This window comes from Equus caballus, chromosome 1 (assembly GCF_041296265.1).
Source record: "Equus caballus isolate H_3958 breed thoroughbred chromosome 1, TB-T2T, whole genome shotgun sequence".
In the NCBI taxonomy this organism is placed as follows: domain Eukaryota; kingdom Metazoa; phylum Chordata; class Mammalia; order Perissodactyla; family Equidae; genus Equus; species Equus caballus.
Window position 1 is genome coordinate 42267297 of NC_091684.1, and position 22474 is coordinate 42289770.

General features: G+C 39.5%; 1 protein-coding gene across 2 annotated transcripts in view; it reads left to right on the forward strand.

Moving 5' to 3' along the window:
* The window catches only part of ASAH2 (N-acylsphingosine amidohydrolase 2), a 113512-nt gene that overhangs the window by 29287 nt on the left and 61751 nt on the right, over positions 1 to 22474 (forward strand). For both annotated transcript variants that reach the window (XM_070225030.1, XM_001501684.5), the window contains 3 exons: positions 8187 to 8363; positions 9676 to 9803; positions 10950 to 11027. In XM_070225030.1, coding sequence (XP_070081131.1) covers positions 8187 to 8363; positions 9676 to 9803; positions 10950 to 11027 — 383 coding nt within the window. The remainder of the gene's footprint in view (positions 1 to 8186; positions 8364 to 9675; positions 9804 to 10949; positions 11028 to 22474) is intronic.

A 22474-nucleotide genomic window follows, 5' to 3' on the forward strand; every position in this document is an offset into this window, starting at 1 on the left:
CACAGCAAGAGAATGTGTTCCCTTAATGTCTGTTTGCATATTCATGAATGTGAGAAAGAGAAGAATCGGGAGCACCCAGAATCATGACCATTAAATGTCCATTATTCACTGTCATGTTCTATCAGTCTCACCTAGTAAACACTTTGCTCCTTATGCTGTGCGAAGGGGCAGTGAGAGGGGTGACAAGAGGGCCTAAAAGCATTTCTCTAATATTGCTCCCTCTTAAGGAGTAGAATGGAAGCCTCTCCCATCTACGTAAACGTGAGGAGCAGGGGATTAAGTGTTTTCCCCAATCCTATACTTAGAACAAAACTGAGGTGGGTCTGTTGTTATCCCCATTTTATGGATAAGAAAACTGAGGGACAGGCCTGTTGCCAAATGGTTAAGTTTGTGTGCCCCGCTTTAGCAGCCCAGGGTTCACCAATTTGGATCCTGGGTGCAGACCTACACACCACTCATCAAGCCACGCTGCGGTGGCATCCCACATCGAAGAACTAAAACGATTTACAACTAGGATATACAACTATGTACTGGGGCTTTGAGGAGGAAAAAAAAAGGGGGAAGATTGGCAACAAATGTTGGCTCAGGGCCAATCTTCCTCACCAAAAAGCATACCTTTAAAAACAAAGAAAAAAAACCAAGTTAAGTTCTTTGTTTAAAAATGGTTTAAACCCTAAACAATTTAAAATGAAAAAAAAAAAAAAGAAAACTGAGTCTTAGAGACGGTAAGTAACTTTCCCAAATTCACACAGTTAGCAAGTGGTAAAGCTAGGTTCTGAACACATGTATGCCTGATCCCAGAGTTCAGATTCTTAAAAGTGACATTATCTATTTTCTTTGTGGGAAAAATGCATTGAACACCTGCTTTTTGCAAGGCACTTTACTAGTCATTTCAGGAGGCACACAGCTAAGTGAGTCATAATCCATGTGCCCTACAAACTCATGACCTCTTTGTGGGATAGGAGGAAGGGACTGTAACAGAAATACGCAAATAACTATAGTTCACTGGAGTAAAGTACAGGAGTGTATTAGTTATCTCTTACAGTGTAACAAATAGCCCCAAAATATAGTGGCTTCAAACAATAAACATTCATTATCTCATACATTCTGTGGGTCAGGAATTCAGGAATGGCTTAGCTAGGTGGTTCCAGCTTAAGGTATCTTGAAATCAAGATATTGCAAAGGCTACAGTCATCTGAAGACTTGACTGGGGCTGGGTGACTTACTTCCAAGATGATTCACTCTTGTAGCTATTGGCAGAAGGCCTCAGTTCCCCACTCTCCATATTCTTGTGACAGAGCAGCTGACTTCTCTCAGAATGAGTAACTCAAGAGAAAGATCAGGGAAGAAGCCACAGTGCTTTTTATAACCCTGGCTCAGAAGTTGCACACTGTCAATTTCACACTGTTCTATTCACTGGAAGCAAGTCACTAAGTCCAGTTCCTACTCAGGAGTAGGAAAGTTAAGTTTCACCTGTTTTTGAAGGCAGGAGTATCAAAGAATTTGTGGACATACAGTATTTTACCAGCACCACATGGGGATTCAGGAAAAGGAAATTAGGGGAAAAATTTCAAAGTGAAAGTGACACTTGAATGGGCAGGATTTTAAATGGTTAACATGGGGAAGGAAAGCTCTCAAATGGAGGGGACAGCATGAACACATGGAAGCACAAGAGGGGAATGTAGAGTCTTCTTTGAAGGAACAGAGATTAGTTCTATTAGGACACATGTAGGCATGTAATTGGAGATGTATTGGAAGGTATATTGGTTGTAATTGTAGAGATCCTGTGATGCCAGGTTGTTTTTAATTCTGTGAGTGATGGGGATTCTTAGAAAAATTTTGGGTGGAGGAGTGATGCAAACACAATTTTGCTTTAGGGTGATTAATCAGAGATGTTTGAGGTGGATTGAAAAAGACTAGAACTAGAGGTGAGGACACAAAATTGGCAGATTATTTAAATGAATGTCAAGGCTTTATTGGTGAGGGTCCAGTTAGGAAAACAGTAATCATACTATGCCTTTCAAACAGAGGGGATTTAATACAGGGGAATTTTACAAGGTGTTGGAAGGCTGAGAGAACTAGAAAGGGAAACTAGGGTTGCAGGAAGGATTTTAATTCTGCCTGGCAACTTCCCTTGTATCGAGTGAGGCTGGCACAAAAGTCTTAAACCAATGGGGTGGCAGTGAGACTACATGGTGGTAATAGGTAAAATTAAGTGCTAATGAGATTTGTGGATGAATAGACATAAAAGCTAACACTTAACATAGTTCCCATGATGAGTCAGGGCCTGTTCTTAGTGCTTCATAAATATTAATTAATTTGATCTTCCAAACAACTGTATGAGAAAGGTACTATTATTATGTCATTTGACGGATTGGGAAACTGAGTTGCAGAGGATTAAGAAACTTGTTCAAGGTTATACAACTAGGTACTGTCGGAACTGGGATTCAAACATAGGCATCTTGGTGCCAAAGCCCACATTCATTACCACCACACTATACCGTTTTTCTGAGGAATCAAAGGTGATTCTGACTGGGAAATCATGGGGTCATTAGCAGAAATAGGAGAGTCAAAAAGTAGACTTTGGGGGTGCGGTGTGGAGGGGAGAGGGGTTTAATGTGTTGGGTTATAGACACCATCAAGTCAATAGTGGGCAACATTTAACCATCTCTTCCAATTTTTACTTTTCCATGCAATCTGAGACCCTGTGGGAAGGCCTTTAAATGTACCCACTTAGTTATCCCAAGTTAACACAAGGGAAAGTGTGAAAAATAAACGTGGCTACACAAGTGCCACTAAGCTTATTTATAACACCTAGTTTTAGGCAAGTTCTCAGGCTCAGCTTTAAGATTGATGAAATTTCCAGCATGGAATGAAGATTAAGGAAGATCTCTGAGCACTGAGGCAGGGCAGGAAAACAGAATGAGTTTCTAACTCTTTCTATGTGGTATTCCCAAGAGTGTCAGTAATAGGAAATAGAATGGAAACTGAAGACAAAGAAGTGAGCTATAGACATTAACATAACTTCTTTGCTTTTTGTTAAAATACCTCTCCTTTCATGAAGTAGGAAACACACTATTTGTAATGTCTATTTGCAGGCATTGTTATTAGATGATTGAGTTTTTAATTTCTTTTCCCCAGAAATCTCATGTGTTTGACTTAATATCAAAGATTTAGGATAAGATTTCTGTGAGCTGTTTGTAGTCTTTTTCTTTCTTTCTTTCTTTTTTATATTGTGGTCATAAGAGTTTATAACATTGGGAAATTTCAGTTGTACATTATTATTTGTCAGACACCATATAAATGTGCCCCTTCACCCCTTGTGCCCAACCCACCCCTTCTCCACCTTTAGTAATCACTGAACTGTTCTCTTTGTCCATGAGTTTATGTTTCACAAATAAGTAAAATCATATAGTGTTTGTTTCTCTCTGTCTGGCTTATTTCACTTAACATAATACCCTCAAGGTATCCCATCCACATGGTTGCGAATAGGATGATTTTGTCTTTTTTATGACTGAGTAGTATTCCATTGTGTTTGTGTGTGTGTGTGTGTGTGTGTGTGTGTGTGTGTGTGTGTATGCCACATCTTCTTTATCCAATAATCAGTTGGTGGGCACTTGGGTTGCTTCCATGTCTTGGCTATTGTGAATAATCCTGCAATGAATGTAGGTGTGTATAAGTTTCTTTGTATTGTTGATTTCAAGTTCTTTGGATAAATCCCCAGTAGTGGAATAGCTGGGTCATATGGTATTTCTATTTTTAATTTTTTCAGAAATCTCCATACTGTTTTCCATAGTGGCTGCGCCAGTTTGCACTCTCACCAGCAATGTATGAGGGTCCCCTTTTCTCCACAACCTCTCCAACATTTGTTATTTCTTGGCTTGGTGATTATAGCCATCCTAATTGGCATAAGGTGATATCTAAGTGTAGTTTTGATTTGCACTTCCCTGATGATTAGTGACGTTGAGCATCTTTTCATGTGCCTGTTCGCCGTCTGTGTATCTTCTTTGGAAAAATGTCTGTTCATATCGTCTGCCCATTTTTTGATTGGATTGTTTTTTGTAGTTCAGTTGTTTGCATTCTTTATATATCATGGAGATTAACCCCTTGTCGGATATATGATTTGCAAATATTTTCTCCCAGTTTGTGCATTGTTGTTTTGTTTTGATCCTGGTTTCCTTTGCCTTCCAGAAGCTCTTTAGTCTGATGAAGTTCCACTTGTTTATTTTTTCTTTTATTATCCTTGTCAGAGTACACATGGTATTCAAAAAGATCCTTTTAAGGCTGATGTCAAAGAGTGTACTGCCTATATTTTCTTCCAGAACTTTTATGGTTTCAGGTTTTACCTTCAAGTCTTTGGTCCATTTTCAGTCTATTTTTGTGTATGGAGACAGATAGTGGTCTACTTTCATTCTTTTGCACGTGGCTGTCCAGTGTTCCCAGCACCATTTATTGAAGAGGGTTTCCTTTTTCCGTTGTATGTTCTTGGCTCCTTTGTTGAAGATTAGCTGTCTGTAGATGTGTGGTTTTATTTCTGGGTTTTCAATTCTGTTCCATTGATCTGTGTGCCTGTTTTTATACTGGTACCATGTTGTTTTGATTACTATGGCTTCATAATATATTTTGAAGTCAGAGATCATGATGCCACCAGCTTTGTTCTTGTTTCTCAGGATTGCTTTGGCTATTCAGGGTCTTTTGCTGCCCCATAGGAATTTTAACGTTATTTGTTCTATTTCTGTGAAGAATGTCATTGGGATTCTGAGTGGGATTGCATTGAATCTGTAGATAGCTTTGAGTAGTATGGACATTTTAACTATATTTATTCTTCCAATCCACATGCATGGTATATCTTTCCATTTCTTTATGTCATTATCGATTTCTTTCAGTAATGTCTTATAGTTTTCCTTGTATAGGTCCTTCACCTCCTTGGTTAAATTTATTCCTAGATATTTTGTTCTTTTTGTTATGATGGTAAATGGAATTGTATTCTTGAGATCTTGTTTTGTTAGTTCATTATTGAAGTATAGCAATGTCACTGATTTTTGTAAGTTGATTTTGTACTCTGCAACTTTGCTGTAGTTTTTGGTTATTTCTAATAGTTTTCTGATGGATTCTTTAGGGTTTTCTATATTTAAAATCATGTCATCTGCAAGCAGTGAGAGTTTCACTTCTTCACTGCCTATTTTGATTCCTTTTATTTCTTTTTCTTGCCTAATTGCTCTGGCCAAACCCTCCAGTACTATGTTGAATAAGAGTGGTGAGAGTGGGCACCCTAGTCTTGTTCCTCTTCTCAGAGGGATGGCTTTCAGTTTTTCCCCATTGAGTATGATGTTGGCTGTGGGTTTGTCATGTATGGCCTTTATCATGTTGAGGTACTTTCCTTATATACCCGTTTTATTGAGAGTTTTTATCATGAATGGATGTTGGATCTTGGCAAATGCTTTTGCTGTGTCTATTGAGATTATCATGTGTTTTTTGTTCCTCATTTTGTTACTGTGGTGTATCACATTGATTGATTTGTGGATGTTGAACCGTCTCTGTGTCCCTGGTATGAACCCTACTTGATCATGGTGTATGATCTTTTTAATGTATTGCTGTATTTGGTTTGCCAATATTTTGTTGAGGATTGTAGTCTGTTTCTTTTGTTTTACAATTCAAGATTCATAATTTTTATCTTTTTAAGAGCTTGATTCTTGAATAAATCTGAAGAACTGCACTTAATTCTAGAATCCTGACATTTTAGTTCTTTAGAAGTAAAAAACAGGTAAGATTAGGGGAGCTTTTAGGTTTACTGGCAATTCTTTTTTTTTTTTTTTTTTTTTTACTACCTTATTGTCTTGATTACAGAAATGTAGGAGTATTAGCCTTTGACATTAGTTAAGCTTTCATGGTGTCCCTTCATTGATTGTTCCCCCTTCTCCCTACAAATATTTCTTTATCATGAGTGTGGTAGTTACTGTGTGGAAGAATACATAAGAGTGATGGAGAGTTGGGACTGGAGTCAGGATCAAACAGAAGGAACATGGAAACTTACTGGGATGGGGAATGTGAGCTACTTTGTCAGAGGGGTGTTAGTCTGGCTATATCATATTTCCTTTCCACATTTGCCTGGTATCACAGGATTGCTCATGTGGACAAGGTAACCTAGCAATCAGTATTTGGGACATGGAGAGGTTAATGAGGCAAGATCATTTGTAAGATCTTCCTGATTCAATGACCACGTGACTAGAATAAGTGTGATAGAGCTCTTCACCTAAAATAGAAGAGGTTGAATGGATGTCTTTATGTATGCTAAGTATATAGCATGTAAGTTGCTGTTACTCCCTTATGTACCAGTGGTGTGCTGGAACTGGCTTGCACCAGCTCATGAGAGCTGATTGTTAAATACTCAGGAACTTTGTGAGCTCGTTGTTAAACTTTTGGTAGCTTGAAATTGACTATGGTGGGAGTATTTACATCACAGAAATTGTCAAACAATACAAATGAGGGCTCTGCTTTTCTTCTTTAGAGAGACAGTTTATCAGCATACCGTGGCCTGTGCCATAATCAAGGTAGATAGCATTGCTAATCAAAAAAGGCACTCTTTTTTGCTAAGCCTAGATTTGGATTCAGAAACATTCTCAACACATTCCTGCTGGCAGCAACCCCCAATAAATAGGACTGAGTGCATGGGATAAGCAGTATTTGCCATCTTTGCCATAAATGAGTTTTCATCATTGTCCCTGGTATTAGGTGACAGAATATGACATTGAGAAAGGTTGCTGTGGGTTTGACACTTTTGCTGGATCATTTTAATGATTTCTGATGTAAAAAAGTCAAAATACCTTTTACAAAGAAGTCACAATAATATCAAACTTCAGGCTGCAGCTGGTTAAAGCATATTCTGAAATAATACTCGGCAACATCACTGATTTTCTCTGTTTTTTTCTTGATGTATATGCACCATACAAAGACACTAAACGTGGATTTGGATGTTCATTGATTGATTAATTCAATGAGCATTTACTGAGTCTCTTTGCGTTCGTTGTCTACTGCTGTACAACAAGTGATCTGGAAAACTCAGTGGCTTAAAGCAGCAACAATCACATGTTATCGCTCAGTGGGTCAGGAATTTTAGAGTGGCTGGGTTAGGTGATTCTGACTTAGGTTAGAACAGAAGTCACATACCATCACTTCTGTGACATGAGGTCGAGCTCAGATGTTGGCTGGGGCTACAGTTGTTTGAAGGCTTGGCTGAGGCTGGCGGATCTGCTTCTGAGGTTGCTCACCTACGTGGCTAGCAAGTTAGTGCTGACAACATGGTTCTTTTCCACGTGAGCCTCTCTGCACTCTCTGCCAGGGTGTCCTTAGATCATTGTGGCTGGCTTCCTCCAGACCAATAAGTGTAGTGGTCTGTGTCAGGGAATATTGAGTTCTTTGTCGTGAGAAGGGAGGCAGTAAAGAGGCCTTTGCACTGTCTGTTCACTGTGCCCAGGATGCTTTTCCTCCAGGTATTGCATGACCACTTTGCTCTCTTCATTTGAACCTCTGATGAAAGGTAAGCTCTTTGGAAAGATCTTTCCTCATTAACACCCATCACTCTCTTTTTCCTTACTCAGCAATATTTTTCTTCATAGCATTTATCACCATATGATATAATATGAAATATTTATTGGTTTGTTTATTATCTTTTTTACTTCAGAATAAAAACTTCTTCAGAGTAGGAAACTCACGTATTCCTAGCGCTTAGAACAGTGCCTGGATGTTCTAATATACTATGTGTTGAATGATGCATAGGTAAGAGTACTGGTTCTACAGTTAGACAGACTTGGATCTGGCTTCTGGTTCTGCTATTTATTAGACCAGGGGGTAAATTACTTAATTTCTGTATACTTCAATGTTCTCAGCTAAAAGATAGGGTTAAAAATACCTACGTTTGGGGTTGTTATAAAGCTTTTTAAATGACATAGTGTATGTAAAACCTAGTATTGTGCTTGCACATAACAGGAATCTATAAAATGTTAGCTATTGAAATTATTGTTGTTGTTACTACGATGATATACTCAGGCATGGAGTGAAGGGCCACTTGACAGGGATGTGACTGATATGTTTGGACTTATCAGAGCCTTTTCTCATGCTAGGCTCCTGTCTATGTTATCTCTCTTCTTACTTCAGTGTGTGTGTGTTTTTTTTTTTCTTTTTTGAAGGTCCTGAACAGACTGCAGATGAAATATGGCTCCCTATACAGAAAAGATAATGTCATCCTGAGTGGCACTCACACACACTCGGGGCCAGCCGGATATTTCCAGTACACTCTATTTGTGATTGCCAGCGAAGGATATACTAATCGAACTTTTGAGTACATAGTCAGTGGCATCGTGCAGGTAGGCAAAGAGCCCCAGAAGGGAGCTGTTCTTCACTGGTGCTCACAGGGTTTTAGGAGTGGTTTGGTGTTATACGGAGAGAGTCTCTACTGGATCTTGATCTGAGCACAGTCTTAGCACTTAGCTCTCTTTCCCCTGCCTGACTCCCTTGTAGCTTCTGGTCCTGAGCTGTGGGCTGTTAAGCCTGAGGTACTGATTGATTGGGAGAGGAGAGTTCTGTGGCAGTAAGCCTCAGGCAGTGGTCTAAAGAGACAGAAAACGTTTTGTACATAACCCTTATAAATTATATAGGACCCTACGTGATCTGTTCTCTGCACAAAGTCACATGAAAAAGAACCCGTCATGGAATCAAAAGTAATTACAATTATTCCCAATCTTTCCTTGTATTTCCCAAAGAGCATCAGAGGGGATGAGATTTGTGCACGCACATCTTCATGTCTCTGCGGCAGCTCTAGACCAACAAGGTGCTCTGAACGGATACCCTCAATCTTCTCCCATTCCTGCTTGAGTAGCTTTTACTCCTTGCTCCCCTGCCTTCCAGCTTAATATTTTCTCACATAGGATCCTTGCTAATGTTTTCGTCTTTCCTTTACCTTTTGGGTTTAGTCTCTGTCTACTTTTCCTTATAAAGTCACCCCCCAAATCCGGGGATCCAACCAGCAAATGCAGGAATGTCTTTACAACAATGTTTTTCAAACTGGATAGCAATCTACGACTAGCTTTATGAAACCAATTTCACGGGTTGCAATAAGCATTTAAAAAAGAACTGAAATAGAATAGATTGGAAATTATCATAGTGCATAACCCATAATAAGGATGTAGTTTGTTTTGTGAACTTTTGTTTTAGGATTCATATGTTGACGTATATTAAGTTATGATGAAAAATGTACTGCTTACTGTGGTTCTCAGTCAAAAAAGTTTGAAAAATTCTGCCTTAGAGGGAGGAGGGATGGAGAGGGTAGGGAGGGTGGAATACCTACATGTTAACAAATCTTGTCCAGTGTTGTAGGAGTCAATTCTCCCATTTGGGTCATCTGAGATGGCAGATGGTGCCTGACTCAGCAGGCCCGAGAGGCTCAGGTGCTGATAAGCAGCGTGCTTCCCTATACACAGCACTTCTTCTATCTCTACCCTGAAGCCCCTGTCTGTTTACCTCCAGAATGACTCCAGCTGTATGGTTCTCCAGCTTTCATCCCCTGGGGGGACAGGTTGGAGACAAAGGAAATTGTCCACAGGGCTCTTCTGTTTATATTAAGTCATTATCTCCATCAGGATTTCTAAATTTACAACTCTGTTTTTTTTTGACCTGCAGAGCATTGAGATAGCACACACAAATATGAAACGAGGCAGAATCTTGATCAACAAAGGAAATGTGGATGGTGCGCAGATCAACCGAAGCCCTTACTCTTACCTTCAGAATCCCCAGTCTGAGAGAGCAAGGTGAGGGGGGAATCATCAAAATGAAATTGTGTGTTTCCTTTGGGAAACAGCAACAAAATCTAAGAACAGGATAGTTACTGGATGAATATGATGGGATCCTAAAGAGTATTAAAGCTAAAACAATTTACAAATGTTTATGATCTAAGACGAGTAGAAATAAAAAGTGACTGTAGAAACACACACTGACGTGTGCATGAATCTCCCCACTTTGCTGGCTGTGGGAGTGGAGGGGAAGGTCTGAAGGAGTCTGGGCTTTGGAATCAGGCACAACTGTGGTCTCATCTTAGCTTGATCCCTTCCTGGTTGTGTGACCTTTAGTGATTTACTTATCTTAATATATTGGCGCTCAGCTTCTTCATCTGTAAAATGGAAATAAAAATGTGCATAACATGTCTTTGTTAAATTACTGCATCGCTCTCAGTATTATGTTATTCAGAAGAAATCTTCTTAGTCTAGGGGAATGTGGCAAGAGAGAGGAGATGAAAGAATAAAGAAACTGGAATGAAGAGCAAGAAATAAAACTAGCATAACTGAATGGAATAACTAAGAAAGATGATGATGATGATGATGATGATTTTAAGTGATGAATCGGGTTTGCAACAAAAGAGAAGTACTTGGCTGCTATGGCAGAGTAAAATAATACTCAGTTTCAATTTGACCACTTGACATTTTACATTTGTCTGCATATTTTTCAATAGATCTCAAAGGAGTTGATTTTTAGAAAACATATTCTGATTTCCCTTGAAAGGATATAAAAGGACACTTAAAGTTGCAGGTCATGAATGATTTTGATTTTGCATATTCCCTGCTATTAAGAAATTCCATTAAAATTTGATATGAGTAGAAATTTCAAAGTCAAATCCTTTTAGTAGGAAATACACATATTTTATATAACATTGCTTATATTACATAAAAAAATGTCCATTTCATCTCCAGTTAGCTGACCGAATGCCCCTCACTCTGATCACAGTTGCAAACCATTTCTTTAGCTGAGGCATGAGGTCCTGGATGCAGCTCACAGGAGTACATTATGTCAGGAAGTCTCACTTACTGAGAGGTGTTTTTGTACCAGCTTCTGCTGTTTGTCATACACGAGGGCTGGGCTCTAACACAGAACTGACTAAGTTTCTTTGTTTTGTTGGCTAGGTATTCTTCAAATACAGACAAGGAAATGATAGTCTTGAAAATGGTGGATTTGAATGGAGATGACCTGGGCCTTATCAGGTATTCTATTCACTTTTTTTAAAATTATTTTTCTAAAAAAATTAACTTTCCTTAATGATAGGGGTAAAAAAAGAGACTAGAATAGTGGCAGCAGAGACTAAGAATAATTGACCGGTTGAATCTAGGCTCGGGAATCAGATAAATCTGGATCCAGCCATGGGTCCTGGGGCAAGGGTCTCAGCTTCCCAGGGCATAGTTCCTCACCTATAAAACAGGGCTAATAAAAAGACAATGTAAATAAGGGATCTGTGGGAAGAAGTTCAGCGCATTGTCTGGCATATGATATAAAGACTCAGTAAATGTTAGTGCTTATTACTGTATTAGATCTCATATGTGGGGGCCAGCCCAGTGGCATAGTTGTTAAGTTTGCCCACTCTGCTAGCGGCCTGGGGTTCACAGATTTGGATCCTGGGTATAGACCTACACACCGCTCATCAAGCCAGGCTGTGGCGGCATCCCACATAGAAGAACTAGAAGGACATACAGCTAGTATGTACAACTGTGTACTGGGGCTTTGGGGAGAAAAACAAAAAAGAGGAAGATTGGCAACAGATGTCAGGGCAGGGCCAATCTTCCTCACCAAAAAGCAGAAAAATAAAAAGATCTCATATGTAGAACTTCTATGATGGTGGACAATTATCTCTTGGTAAAATGAGAAAACAATCTGACCAACCAGGCAAATGATTATGGGTTTGAGATTATTTACCTGTGTTTTTCTAAAAGGATTAAGTTGAGTCTAATGTAGGACAATAGCAGTTAGTGATAAAAGCAGAACTGAGACCACCTACAGGAAGCAGATGAGGTAGAATTACAGCTTGACATAGATCTCAGTACCTTTTTATATATAAAAAAACTGTGGATTTTGTTTTCTTCAAAAAGAAGGCATTTACATTCATATGTGATTTTGGTCGCTGCAATTGGACTGACTCAGGGATTGACTGGGTAGGTTACAGCACCAGACACCTTGACATGTGGATTTTCAAATGACACAGGGAGCTCTAAGGAAGTGTATGATGGCACTTAGGTGCGAGAGTCAAATGGCTTTGGGTTTGCTCTGGGCTCTCATCATTATTAGCTATGTGACTTTGGCCAAGTTACATAACTGCTCTGTGTTTTCTTATCTCTAAAATGGAGGGATAAAGTGAGTCCTTAAAATGTTAATAATAAGTGTTAGTAAAGGGGGTCAGGTTCTTCCAGGTAGAATTATGAAATATCTAAGTGAAAGAGTTTACGTGGGTAAAATTAACAGTAAATTAAAAGTAATAAGAGGTGAAGAAAAACATTAAAGACTATGACCCACAGTTCAGATACCAGGTTTGGCCTTATAACTATGTGGAGCATAGCATGGTGGTGAGAAGTTCAAGTTCAGGATTTAGGTTTTAGGTGTAGGTTTTAGGCCTTGGGTTCAAATCCCAGCCATGCCACTTACTAACCCCATGGCCTGCAGAGAGGAACTTATCTACTTCATCTCAACTATTCTATCTGAAAATGGGAATCGTAATACCTCATAGGGTTCTTTGAAGATTAAATGGCATTAAGTATGTAAAGCTCTAGTTCTGTGCCTGGCATTGAAAAGAGCTTAATATTTTTAGGTAAAACATAAGAATCAGAGTAATATTCTACCTCTTCTAAAAACTTCATTATTGGCCTATCGGAGTGCTTGAAATTCTTAGCATTGGAGTTAATTCTTTGGGTTTAAGGTGAGGCCACTGAAAAATCCCTGATAAAATAAACTTTATTACATGGGTTGGCATCCTAGGACTCATTCTTCCATGACAATAAATTCATCTACTGATTAGTTGCCACCTAGCGTTTAACTCAATAGACTTTCTAAAAGTCAGGCATGCAACTGTGTGCTTGGAGTCTATTATGATGAACAAGGCATGGTCCCTGTCCTCAAGGGTCTTATAGGCTAGTGGAGTGATTGGGGTAGACAGAGACGGACAGACAGTAATCACAACATGAATCAGATGGCCATCAGTGCTATCACCTGAGCATAAATAAGTCCTGTCGACAAAAATAATCCATATCATTCTATAAGTGAAAATTTGGGTGAGTTTATTCTGAGCTAACATGTGAGGACCATGGCCTGGGGCCTTTCTTCCCAAGGAAGAAAGGGCACCCAAGAAGTGGGGTGTACAGAGTGGTTATATACCCCCAAAGAGGATGCTTCACATGTGATCGAAATGTCCCTTTTACAATAGTCACGAGACTGCTCTGTCGGCACAGCGATTGATAGACACAGCGGGTAGGTCTGTTGTCTTGGTGGACACAGCAGGGTGGCAGGTCTGTTGTCTCGAGCTGGGTGGTCACAGGTGAGCTAGGTGATCAAAGGTGAGTGCAGCAATCAGTTCCTAGCCTAAGGAAAGATGCTTATCCTTAAGGAAATGCCAATGTGGGGGGAAGTTGCACCTTTATCTTAAGGGCATTTGTTCTTGCCATAGTAAATGTTTAAAGCAGATGTATAATGCCTGCTCAATGGCCACGTCAGGCTCTTTCGGAAAAAACAAAGGCCGAATTAGGTTTACACCAAATGGCTTCTTCACATACTCCAATATATCCTATTGCTTGCCATTTCTATTTGTCAGTGCTGTGGGAATTTGGAGGGGGTAGCACAGAGGTCTACTTGAGAGCATTGTGGAAGTTTTCACAGAGAAAATGACATTTGAACTGGACCTGAAGGAGCCGTGGGGTTTTTCATGGAGTGAAAAAAACAGTGAGTGTGAGGCCAGAGAATTGGCAAGGTCAGGGAGAGGGTGAGAGATGAATCTGGACAAGTAAGCTAGCTCCAGACTGGGGAGCACTTTAGTGGGGAATCTGGTTGGGAGGCGGTCAGGATAAGAGCATATATCTATGACTAGCTAGATGGAGTACCCCAATTTTGAGGGGATAAGAAAGTCACTTTTCTCTTATAGTTTCACCTTAACTCTTGGCTGAATGACTGAGACGATTCACGCTTCCCTTTTATTAGTTTCTGAATCATGTAACAATGCCAACATAAAACTCAAAAGTGCTCTCTTTTTGCCCAGATGTTCTTTGCTTCCTTGCATATAACTATATAACATATCTAGAAGCCCCAGGGTCAACTGTCAAGGTTATAACAACACTTTTCCATCTGCTCTGCTTATCACTCTGCAATAACTTTCCATTGTTTCTATAGCTGCCATATGTTATCCTTGATGTAATTGCTCCTGCAATTGCCTCTTGTTGCATAGTGATAATTGCTCTTTGAGTACATTAAAAATGATCCAAAACATAAAATCAAATCTGGGCTGCAAAGTAACTCAGCCACCACATGAAGGTGCCTGATGTTAAACAGAATCCCAAAGTAGGAGGAGTTTGGAAGCACAGAATCTCAGATTCGCAGAGCACGAAGATCATTTAGTTCAAACTTCAGCTAAGGCCTAGAAAGGTGATGTGACCCACCCAAAGTCACAGCCAAGACTATTTTCTTTACACTGAAAACCATAGTGAAGTTCACAATTTATTCTTTCCTACTTTCATTTCTTTTTTTTTGTTTAAAAATGGCATTTTCCAAACTTCTTTTTTTCGTTTGTTTTTTGGTGAGGAGATTCGCCCTGGGCTAACATCTGTTACTAATCTTCCTCTTTTTTTTTTTTTTCCTTCTCCCTAAAGCCCCAGCATGTAATTGTGTATCCCAGTTGCAGGTCACTCTAGCTCTTCCATGTGGGATGCCGCCACACCATGGCTTGATGAGCGGTGTGTATGTCCATGCCCAGAATCCAAACTAATGAACCCTGGGCCACCGAAGTGGAGTGCATGAACTTAACCACTTGGCCATGCGGCCGGCCTCCACTTATTTTCATTTCTTTATTCAACAAGTCTGCACTAGGCACCTACTGTGTGCTATGAGATAGATACTTCCCAATCCTGGAATGATGCATTTCCTGGCCTTGAAATCAGGAACCAAATACCTTGGAATCAAATACCTGTGTCTGTGTTCCTTGACAACTCCCTTAAACTCTCTGTGGATGTAATAGCTTCTCTCCACAAAGAGATTATTATCTATTCAGTTATCAAGTATTAGGAATATACATTTCACGAACTGAGCTAGTACTGTAGATACACTGATGAGCAAAAATAGGCGTAGTTGCTACCCTTATAGAACTTACCATCTACTAGTGGAGACAAAAGGTATTCAAATAGTCACACAAATACTTGTATAATTATAATTAAGTTAAGTGCTAAGAAAGGAAGTTATGTAGAGCCTTCTTAAATGGCTTTGACCTGGTCAGGGAGACTGGGAAAGGCTTCCGTGAAAAAGTGACAATGGAGCTGAAAACTGAAGGAAGGGTAGGAATTAAATGGCAAAATGGAGGGTGGAAAAGAAATTTTAACACAGATAGAGAAGCATGTGCAAAAGTCCTGTGGTCCATTTGAGGAACTGATAGAAGTTCTGTGTGGCTGGAATGCAGAGGACATTGGGACAGGCTGTGGTGAGATAAAGTTAGAGGTAGAGTTAGATGCCATGGCAAAGATTTTGATCTTTATACCACGGGGAATGGAAAATCCTTGGTGTGTTTTAAGCTGGGGTTGGGAGTTAGGGGCTCCTGAAGGGTTAGAAAGGATAACTTGAGGAATGAAATAGAATTTTGTGCATGAAATTATTTCATGACCATTAAGTCCTCTACAAATGTGAGGCCACCATTTGCTCCAGTTGACCTATCTATGTAAGGAAAATATCTCTATCTTTTTGCCTGATACTACCATATGCAGAAACAGTAAATGATTTTTCTCCAGATGTGGAGAACATGTTTGAAATGTTCTGAATTTTGAATTAAAATCTAAGTTGTGTGGCATTTACAAATTCCCTTTGTGGGACTCTGGAAGGCACCTCAAAGAATGAGTCTGTCATCCAACAGAGGAAGAAACTGAGTCTTGAGAGATCCTGATGTAGCAAGACACCAGCTGTATGAAGAAACCATGAAGGGAGAAAACAAAACAGAAGATTCACACATCTGCACCAAAAGGAAAGTCATAAGGGCAGATAATCTGAGTGGCAGCTCTGGGTGGTGGAGAGCCATTTCTCACACAGTCGCCCTTGTGCAGGTGGCTGTAGGTGTGGCAGCGGGTGGGACCGACTCATTTCCTCAAGCATGGTGCAACAGGACAAGCTTTGTCTCACTTCTCTCCCTTCTCCGACCTCTTTGCTTCTGCCAAATTTTCTTCTGGACTCTTTTCTTTCCTTTTTTTTCTTACCTTGTCAGCCCTCTAGACGTTGGTACAACATGGCTCCTATTCATCGGAGCTGTAAGAAAGTCTGAGCAGGTGTTTGAATGATTGCTCCATTGTCTTCTACTATACATTGCAAATCCTTTTACAGAAAGCAATCATGTAAGGGGGCCCTTTAAAGGCATATTTTAAAAAAGAACAGGAACAGTGATTTTTCAACCTATTTGAATATTTTTTGTACACACAGAAAAACTCGATTTAGGAAATTCAACTAATTTATTTGAATGATATTGACTTACATAACTCAGTCATGGGGGGGGGGGTGTGTGTGTACATCTACCATCTATGACCGTGACATCTTGAATTACATGTCTGACTATCTAGTCTCTATGACTCTCTGTTCTACCCTCTACATTCTCCCCTCAAACTACTTAACCCCACTCAACTAGCAAGTATGGAAACCTCAGTGACTGCCTTTCACCCACCGTTCTTGACCTCTTCTCTTCTCTCTGTCTCATCTCACCTTTGTCTTTATAAATACCCTCTCCATGAGCGTTAACTCTGGTGTGGGAAGCCCTGCTCTCTATTCCTATATCCTTCACTGAATTTCTCTGTCCTGTTCTGCCCCTTCTATGTTGTTGTGAAGCTTGACGCTGTCTTCCTGCTCCAACTTTCCTATCAGCTTGTCTCTGTTGTTCCTCCAGGGGAGTATAGACCTTGTCTGTGTAGTGAGTTTTCATGCTGTGTCTGATCCATCCCCATGTAAAGTGAAGGTGCTTAATAAGGGTTTTTGATGACAAGGAGGATGTAGCTGACTGATAACAGAGATAAATCATGCTTGTTAATTTAATTTGTCCCAAATTTAGGAACCAAATAACCAGTTGTCATAACCAGCAGAAGACACTGGACTTACTTGATTGTTGGATTTCTAGAAAGTTCTTAATCCAAAGAGATTTGGAAAGTTATTATTTTTTCCATTTTTTTTTCAGTAAAAAATAATAAGTACTCACCATAGAAAACTTGAGACATATAGGAAAGTAGAAAAAAGAGAAAAATTAACTCAAATTTACACTTCCCAAAGTTAACAATGGTTAATGTTCAGGTACATTTTCTTCTGTCCATGTCCCTACATGGAACGTATAATAAGAAATAAGCAGGATTAAAAGGTCATTCTGTAAAGGTGGATGTTTACTTGACTTTACTTACTCTGGGCACTAGCAGCTTTAAAATACTGTGGAAAATGTTAACAATGTTATGTCCATGTACTGAGCTATCAGGTGGTTTTTTTTGGTGACTCTATCTAATAGTGATTTTTTTGGTCTCACAGTCTATGTATTCTCATGTTAATATGGCTAACTCATTTCTCTGCAGGTTAGAATTTGCCATGTACATTTTTCTATCATTTTGTTTCAACTTCTCTGTTTTCTTGAGTTTTAGAGGTATCTGTTGTGAATATCATATAACTTCATTTTTTACTCTGACAATATCTTTCAATGAACGAGCTTAGTTTATTTTTAGGAATTGAAATTTTTACATATCTGGACTTTTCTATATTTCTTCACTTTGTGCTATTTGTCTCACTTTTTCAATGCTTCTTTTTACCTCCTCTCTTACTTTTTTAAGGATTGAGAGAGATTTTTAAAAAAAATCTTTAAATGGCAGATTGTAATTTCCAAAGATGGCCACAATAATAGCTCTTATCCCACATATTCTCTGCAAAGTGACCATCACAGTCCCCATCAAGAGGTGGAAATGATTTCTCTAGCCCTTGGAATTTGCCCAGCCCTGAGACTGCTTTGAGCAATACAAGTTGGCAGAAGTGACACTGTGCCAGGGCTGGGATTTTTTTTTAAATAGACTTTATTTTTTAGAGCCATTTTAGGTTCACTGAAAAATTAAGCAGGAAGTATAGAGACTTCCCATATACTCCCAGGCTCCCAATAGATACACCCTTCCCTGGATCAACATCTGGGACCACAGTGGTACATTTGTTACAAGGGATGAACCTACATGGCCACATCATCATCACCCAAAGTCCATAGTTTACGTTAAGTTCACTCTTGGTGTTGTATCAAGTGGTTTTTTGTTTTCGAGGAAGATTAGCCCTGAGCTAACATCTGCTGCCAATCCTCCTCTTTTTGCTGAGGAAGACTGGCCCTGAGATAACATCCGTGCCCATCTTCCTCTCCTTTATATGTGGGACACCTACCACAGCATGGCATGCCAAGTGGTGCCATGTCAGCACCCGGGATCCCAACTGGTGAACCCTGGGCCACCGATGTGGAACGTGTGAACTTAATCGCTGTGCCACCCAGCTGGCCCCTCAAGTGATTTTTTAATCTTCTTTTTTTTTGTTCATATATTTTCTAAAATTTCAACAGCCAGCCAAAAAAAAAAAAAAAAGAAAAAATTTAAAAGTCACTTGGTAATCCTGGGACTTGATAATCTTTGTTAATAGTTTGTTACATAGTCTTTTAGACTTTTCCTAATCATATTTATACATTTTTTTTGTATTTTGAAAATGTAAGACTTTATTGGATATACAGTTTGATAACTTTTTTTTTCACTTAGAAACACTTTATGGGGGCTGGCCTGGTGGTGTAGTGGTTAAGTTCACATGCTCCACTTCGGCAGCCTGGGGTTCACTGGTTTGGATCCCAGGCACAAACCTACATACTGCTCATCAAGCCATGCTGTGGCAGCATCCTACATACAAAATAGAACAAGATTGGCAACAGATGTTAGCTCAGGGCCAGTCTTCCTTACCAAAAAAAAAAAAAAAAAAGCAAGAGAAACATCTTATGAATATCTTTCAATGCTACTTAGAATTTTTTAAATCACCATTTTAAAATTGCTATATAGTATTCCATTATATGTATGATAATGTACTCAACTAACCAGTAATTATTCAATATTTATAGTTTTTTGCATCATAGAGTACACTGATAAGCATCTTGAACAGATATCTTGTATCTGTTCCTTAATTTCTTGCATCTATTCCAGTGATTTCCTTAAGCTAAATTCCTAGAAGTGGGATTGCTGAGCCAAAGAGGAATGCTTATTATTAAGGCGTTTCTCATAAATTGCCAAATGGCCCTCTGGGAAGGTTTTGCTGGTTTATACTTCTGCTACCCACACATGAGCAAAGTGTTGTTTCCCGTGTTTTTGCCAAACTTGGTATTATTATGCTTTACAATTGTTGCTAACTAATAGACCAAAAAAAAAAGAGAAAACACTTATTTTCCTTTCAATTTCCTCAATTCCTAGTTGGTTAGACTGAATTAAAAAAATACTCTTATTGGCCATTTCGTATTTTACTTTTGTTGATCACTTAATCATACCAATTAGGGTGAAAGAATTTTGACTGCAGGCACTTAATGGAATCCACTCAAACCAGATATCTCTCCAACTACATTACTGAGAGGGGCTCTTTCATCCGGGACTTTTGAAGATGACGAAAGGAGGAGTTGAGAAGGTACATCTCTTCTCTGGAGCAGAGGTGATAGAAAGATCCCCCAGCATGCTGGCCACTGAGTTTACCAGTACCTTCAGAAGGGCTCCTCTGGCTGCAGCTCATTGTCTTTCTTTAATCTGAGCAGTCTGGTCTGTATTCATTGCTTCTGCTTGTTTAAAATTCAGGTTGCCCCTTTGGTAAAATTCGGAAACACCCTTTCCTCTCCTTCCCCAGTTTGTGGTGGGGTGGAGTGAGGAGGACTGTCAGGGAGGTGAAAAAGAGGGGTGTTAACCAGGGTGATAAACGCCAGGTGCCACAACAGACGGACTGTGAAATTCCAGTGGCTTAACACATTAAAGACTTTCAATGTGCACATTTCCTACTCATGCAAAGCCTAATAAAAATTGGGTGGTCCTTCTGCACACGTGTTATTGGCCAGAGCTATTCACATGCCCTGCTCTGCTAGTGGGAAATAGAGGAGCATATGGGTGTTTTGTCAGCTCTCAAGTCTCTGCCACAAGAGGGCAGAGTTTCCCCATTTAATTATTTGGTGCCCATATTATATGGGTCAAATATACGTGTTGAATACACACACACACACACACACACACACACACACACACACATCATTCATTTTAACATTGTATTGATCTTCTGGAATATATACACACACAGAGCTTTGTATCCTTTTCCGTTATCATTGCCATCATCATCACCATCAGCTGCAGCAGCTGTAGTATCGGTATCAGCATCATCAATATCATGATAATGATGATTTATCCCATTCTCAGTATAAACCAATCTTTGTGCTAAGTACCTTAGATGCATTTGTTCCTTTAATTGTCAAATGCTGTGAGGCAGATACTCCTACTATTATTATATTACAGATATGAACACTGAGGTTCAAACAGGTGCAGTAACTTGTGTCTGGCTCCAGAGCTATACTATTAGCCACTAAAACGCATGGTCTCTGTCTTAGTTTCTTAGGGCTGCCATAACAAATTACTACAAACTGGCTGGCTTAAAACAGCAGAAATTTATTCTTTCACGGGTCAAGAGGCCAGAAGTCTGAAATCAAGGCGTTGGCAGGCTTGGTTCCTTCTGGAGGTTCTGAGAGAGAATCTGTTCCATGCCTCTCTCCTAGCTTCTGGTGGTTGCCAGCAATCCTTGGCTTTTAGACACATCCCTCCAATCTCTGCCTCCATCTTCACATCGCCTACTTCTCTATGTCTCTGGGCGTCTCTCTGTTCCTTTCATTTTGTTATGAGAACACCAGTCATTGGATTTAGGACTTAACTGAAGTCAGTATGATCTCACTTATTCTTTATCTTGATTGCATCTTTAAAGACTTTATTTCCAAATAAGGTCCCATTCTGAGGTTCTGGTAGACATGAATTTTGGGGGAACATTTTTTAACCCACTACTGCTTCCTGTACTGTATTTACCCAAAGAGCTCCCATGTTATTACGCAACTTCATGAACACTACCGTTGAATGGATGCACAATATTCTCTTTCCCTATTGGGTGGCGTTTAGGTTGGAGAGGGCTGCAGCTGGCACATAGCATCTTGGTGCACATCGCACATAGGTAGGTGCGCCCTTCTCTGGGCTGACTGAGGTGTCTAGCTCGGTGAGCTGAGCAGTGGCTGGGTTTCAGCCTCTGCTAACCTGCTTTGTCAGTCACCTTTGTGCAGGGCACGACCTGCATGCTGAACATGGTGGCCCAGATCTGAGAGAATGGAACCTGGGGTGGGTTTATTTCTGTTTTAGAATATGCAAGAAGCTCGATTTTGCATTTGGCTTTTCTTTTCTGTTTCAAAGTAGGAAGCACACAATGTCTGAACTGAGACAGGCCCTAGAGATCTTCTGCTTCAAATGCCTCAATTATACAGGAGGAGAAGATAATTACAATATTCTATATTAATCTGTAGTTTATTGATTCACAAAACATAGTTAAAATCTATTATTTTTCAGTCTCAGGAAACAGAGATCCAGAAATTGACTAACTTTGCTGCAGGCCAGGATAATATCTCAGATCTCTCGATTTTCCTCAGTACTCTCGATTGCATCATGCTGATTCAAGATGAGCCCTGCTTTCTATTGTGCATCCTAGCTGTGGCATAACCATTATCTACAAATGTATATTAGCAGGGACATATTCATCCTTTTATGTCTTTTTCTAACTTCTTTTGAAGCTACGTAAACATCTCTTCCTCTCTTTTGAAATATGCTTTGTTGAATATTTTTTGACTGGATAAAATAAATTGTGAGTACAACCTTCTTAAATTAAAATGACCACCTTTCTGTGTATTTTTATAAATATTCATCTGTTACCACAGTACTTTGGTTGCTGTGACGAGCCTGATATTTTAATAGCACATATTTCAAGGGGCAGATGAGGAAACATACAGCATCTTGTTACTCTGAAATTCAAATAACTTTTTTGAATGCTTATTTTTTTAGTTTTGTGGAGGAAAAGTGCAATTAATTTTGCAAGGTCTAAAATAAATGAAAATAAATAAGAATTCAAGTCCAGAGTCTAATTAGTAGACCAAAATTCTTAGCATTTGCTTTCTCCTCAGATAGTATCGTGGTTTCTTGACGGTTGACAACACACCCGATTTTTCTTTGTTTCTCGGGGTTTAACACAATGCCAACCGCAGACTTGGCAACTAATCAATTCATGTTGATTGAATGAATGGAATCACCACCATCTCTCCTTGTCCATTCTGCTCTGCTTACCCTAACTATCCATTCTCTGAACACTCTACACCCCTTCACATCTCCTTGCCTTGGGTATG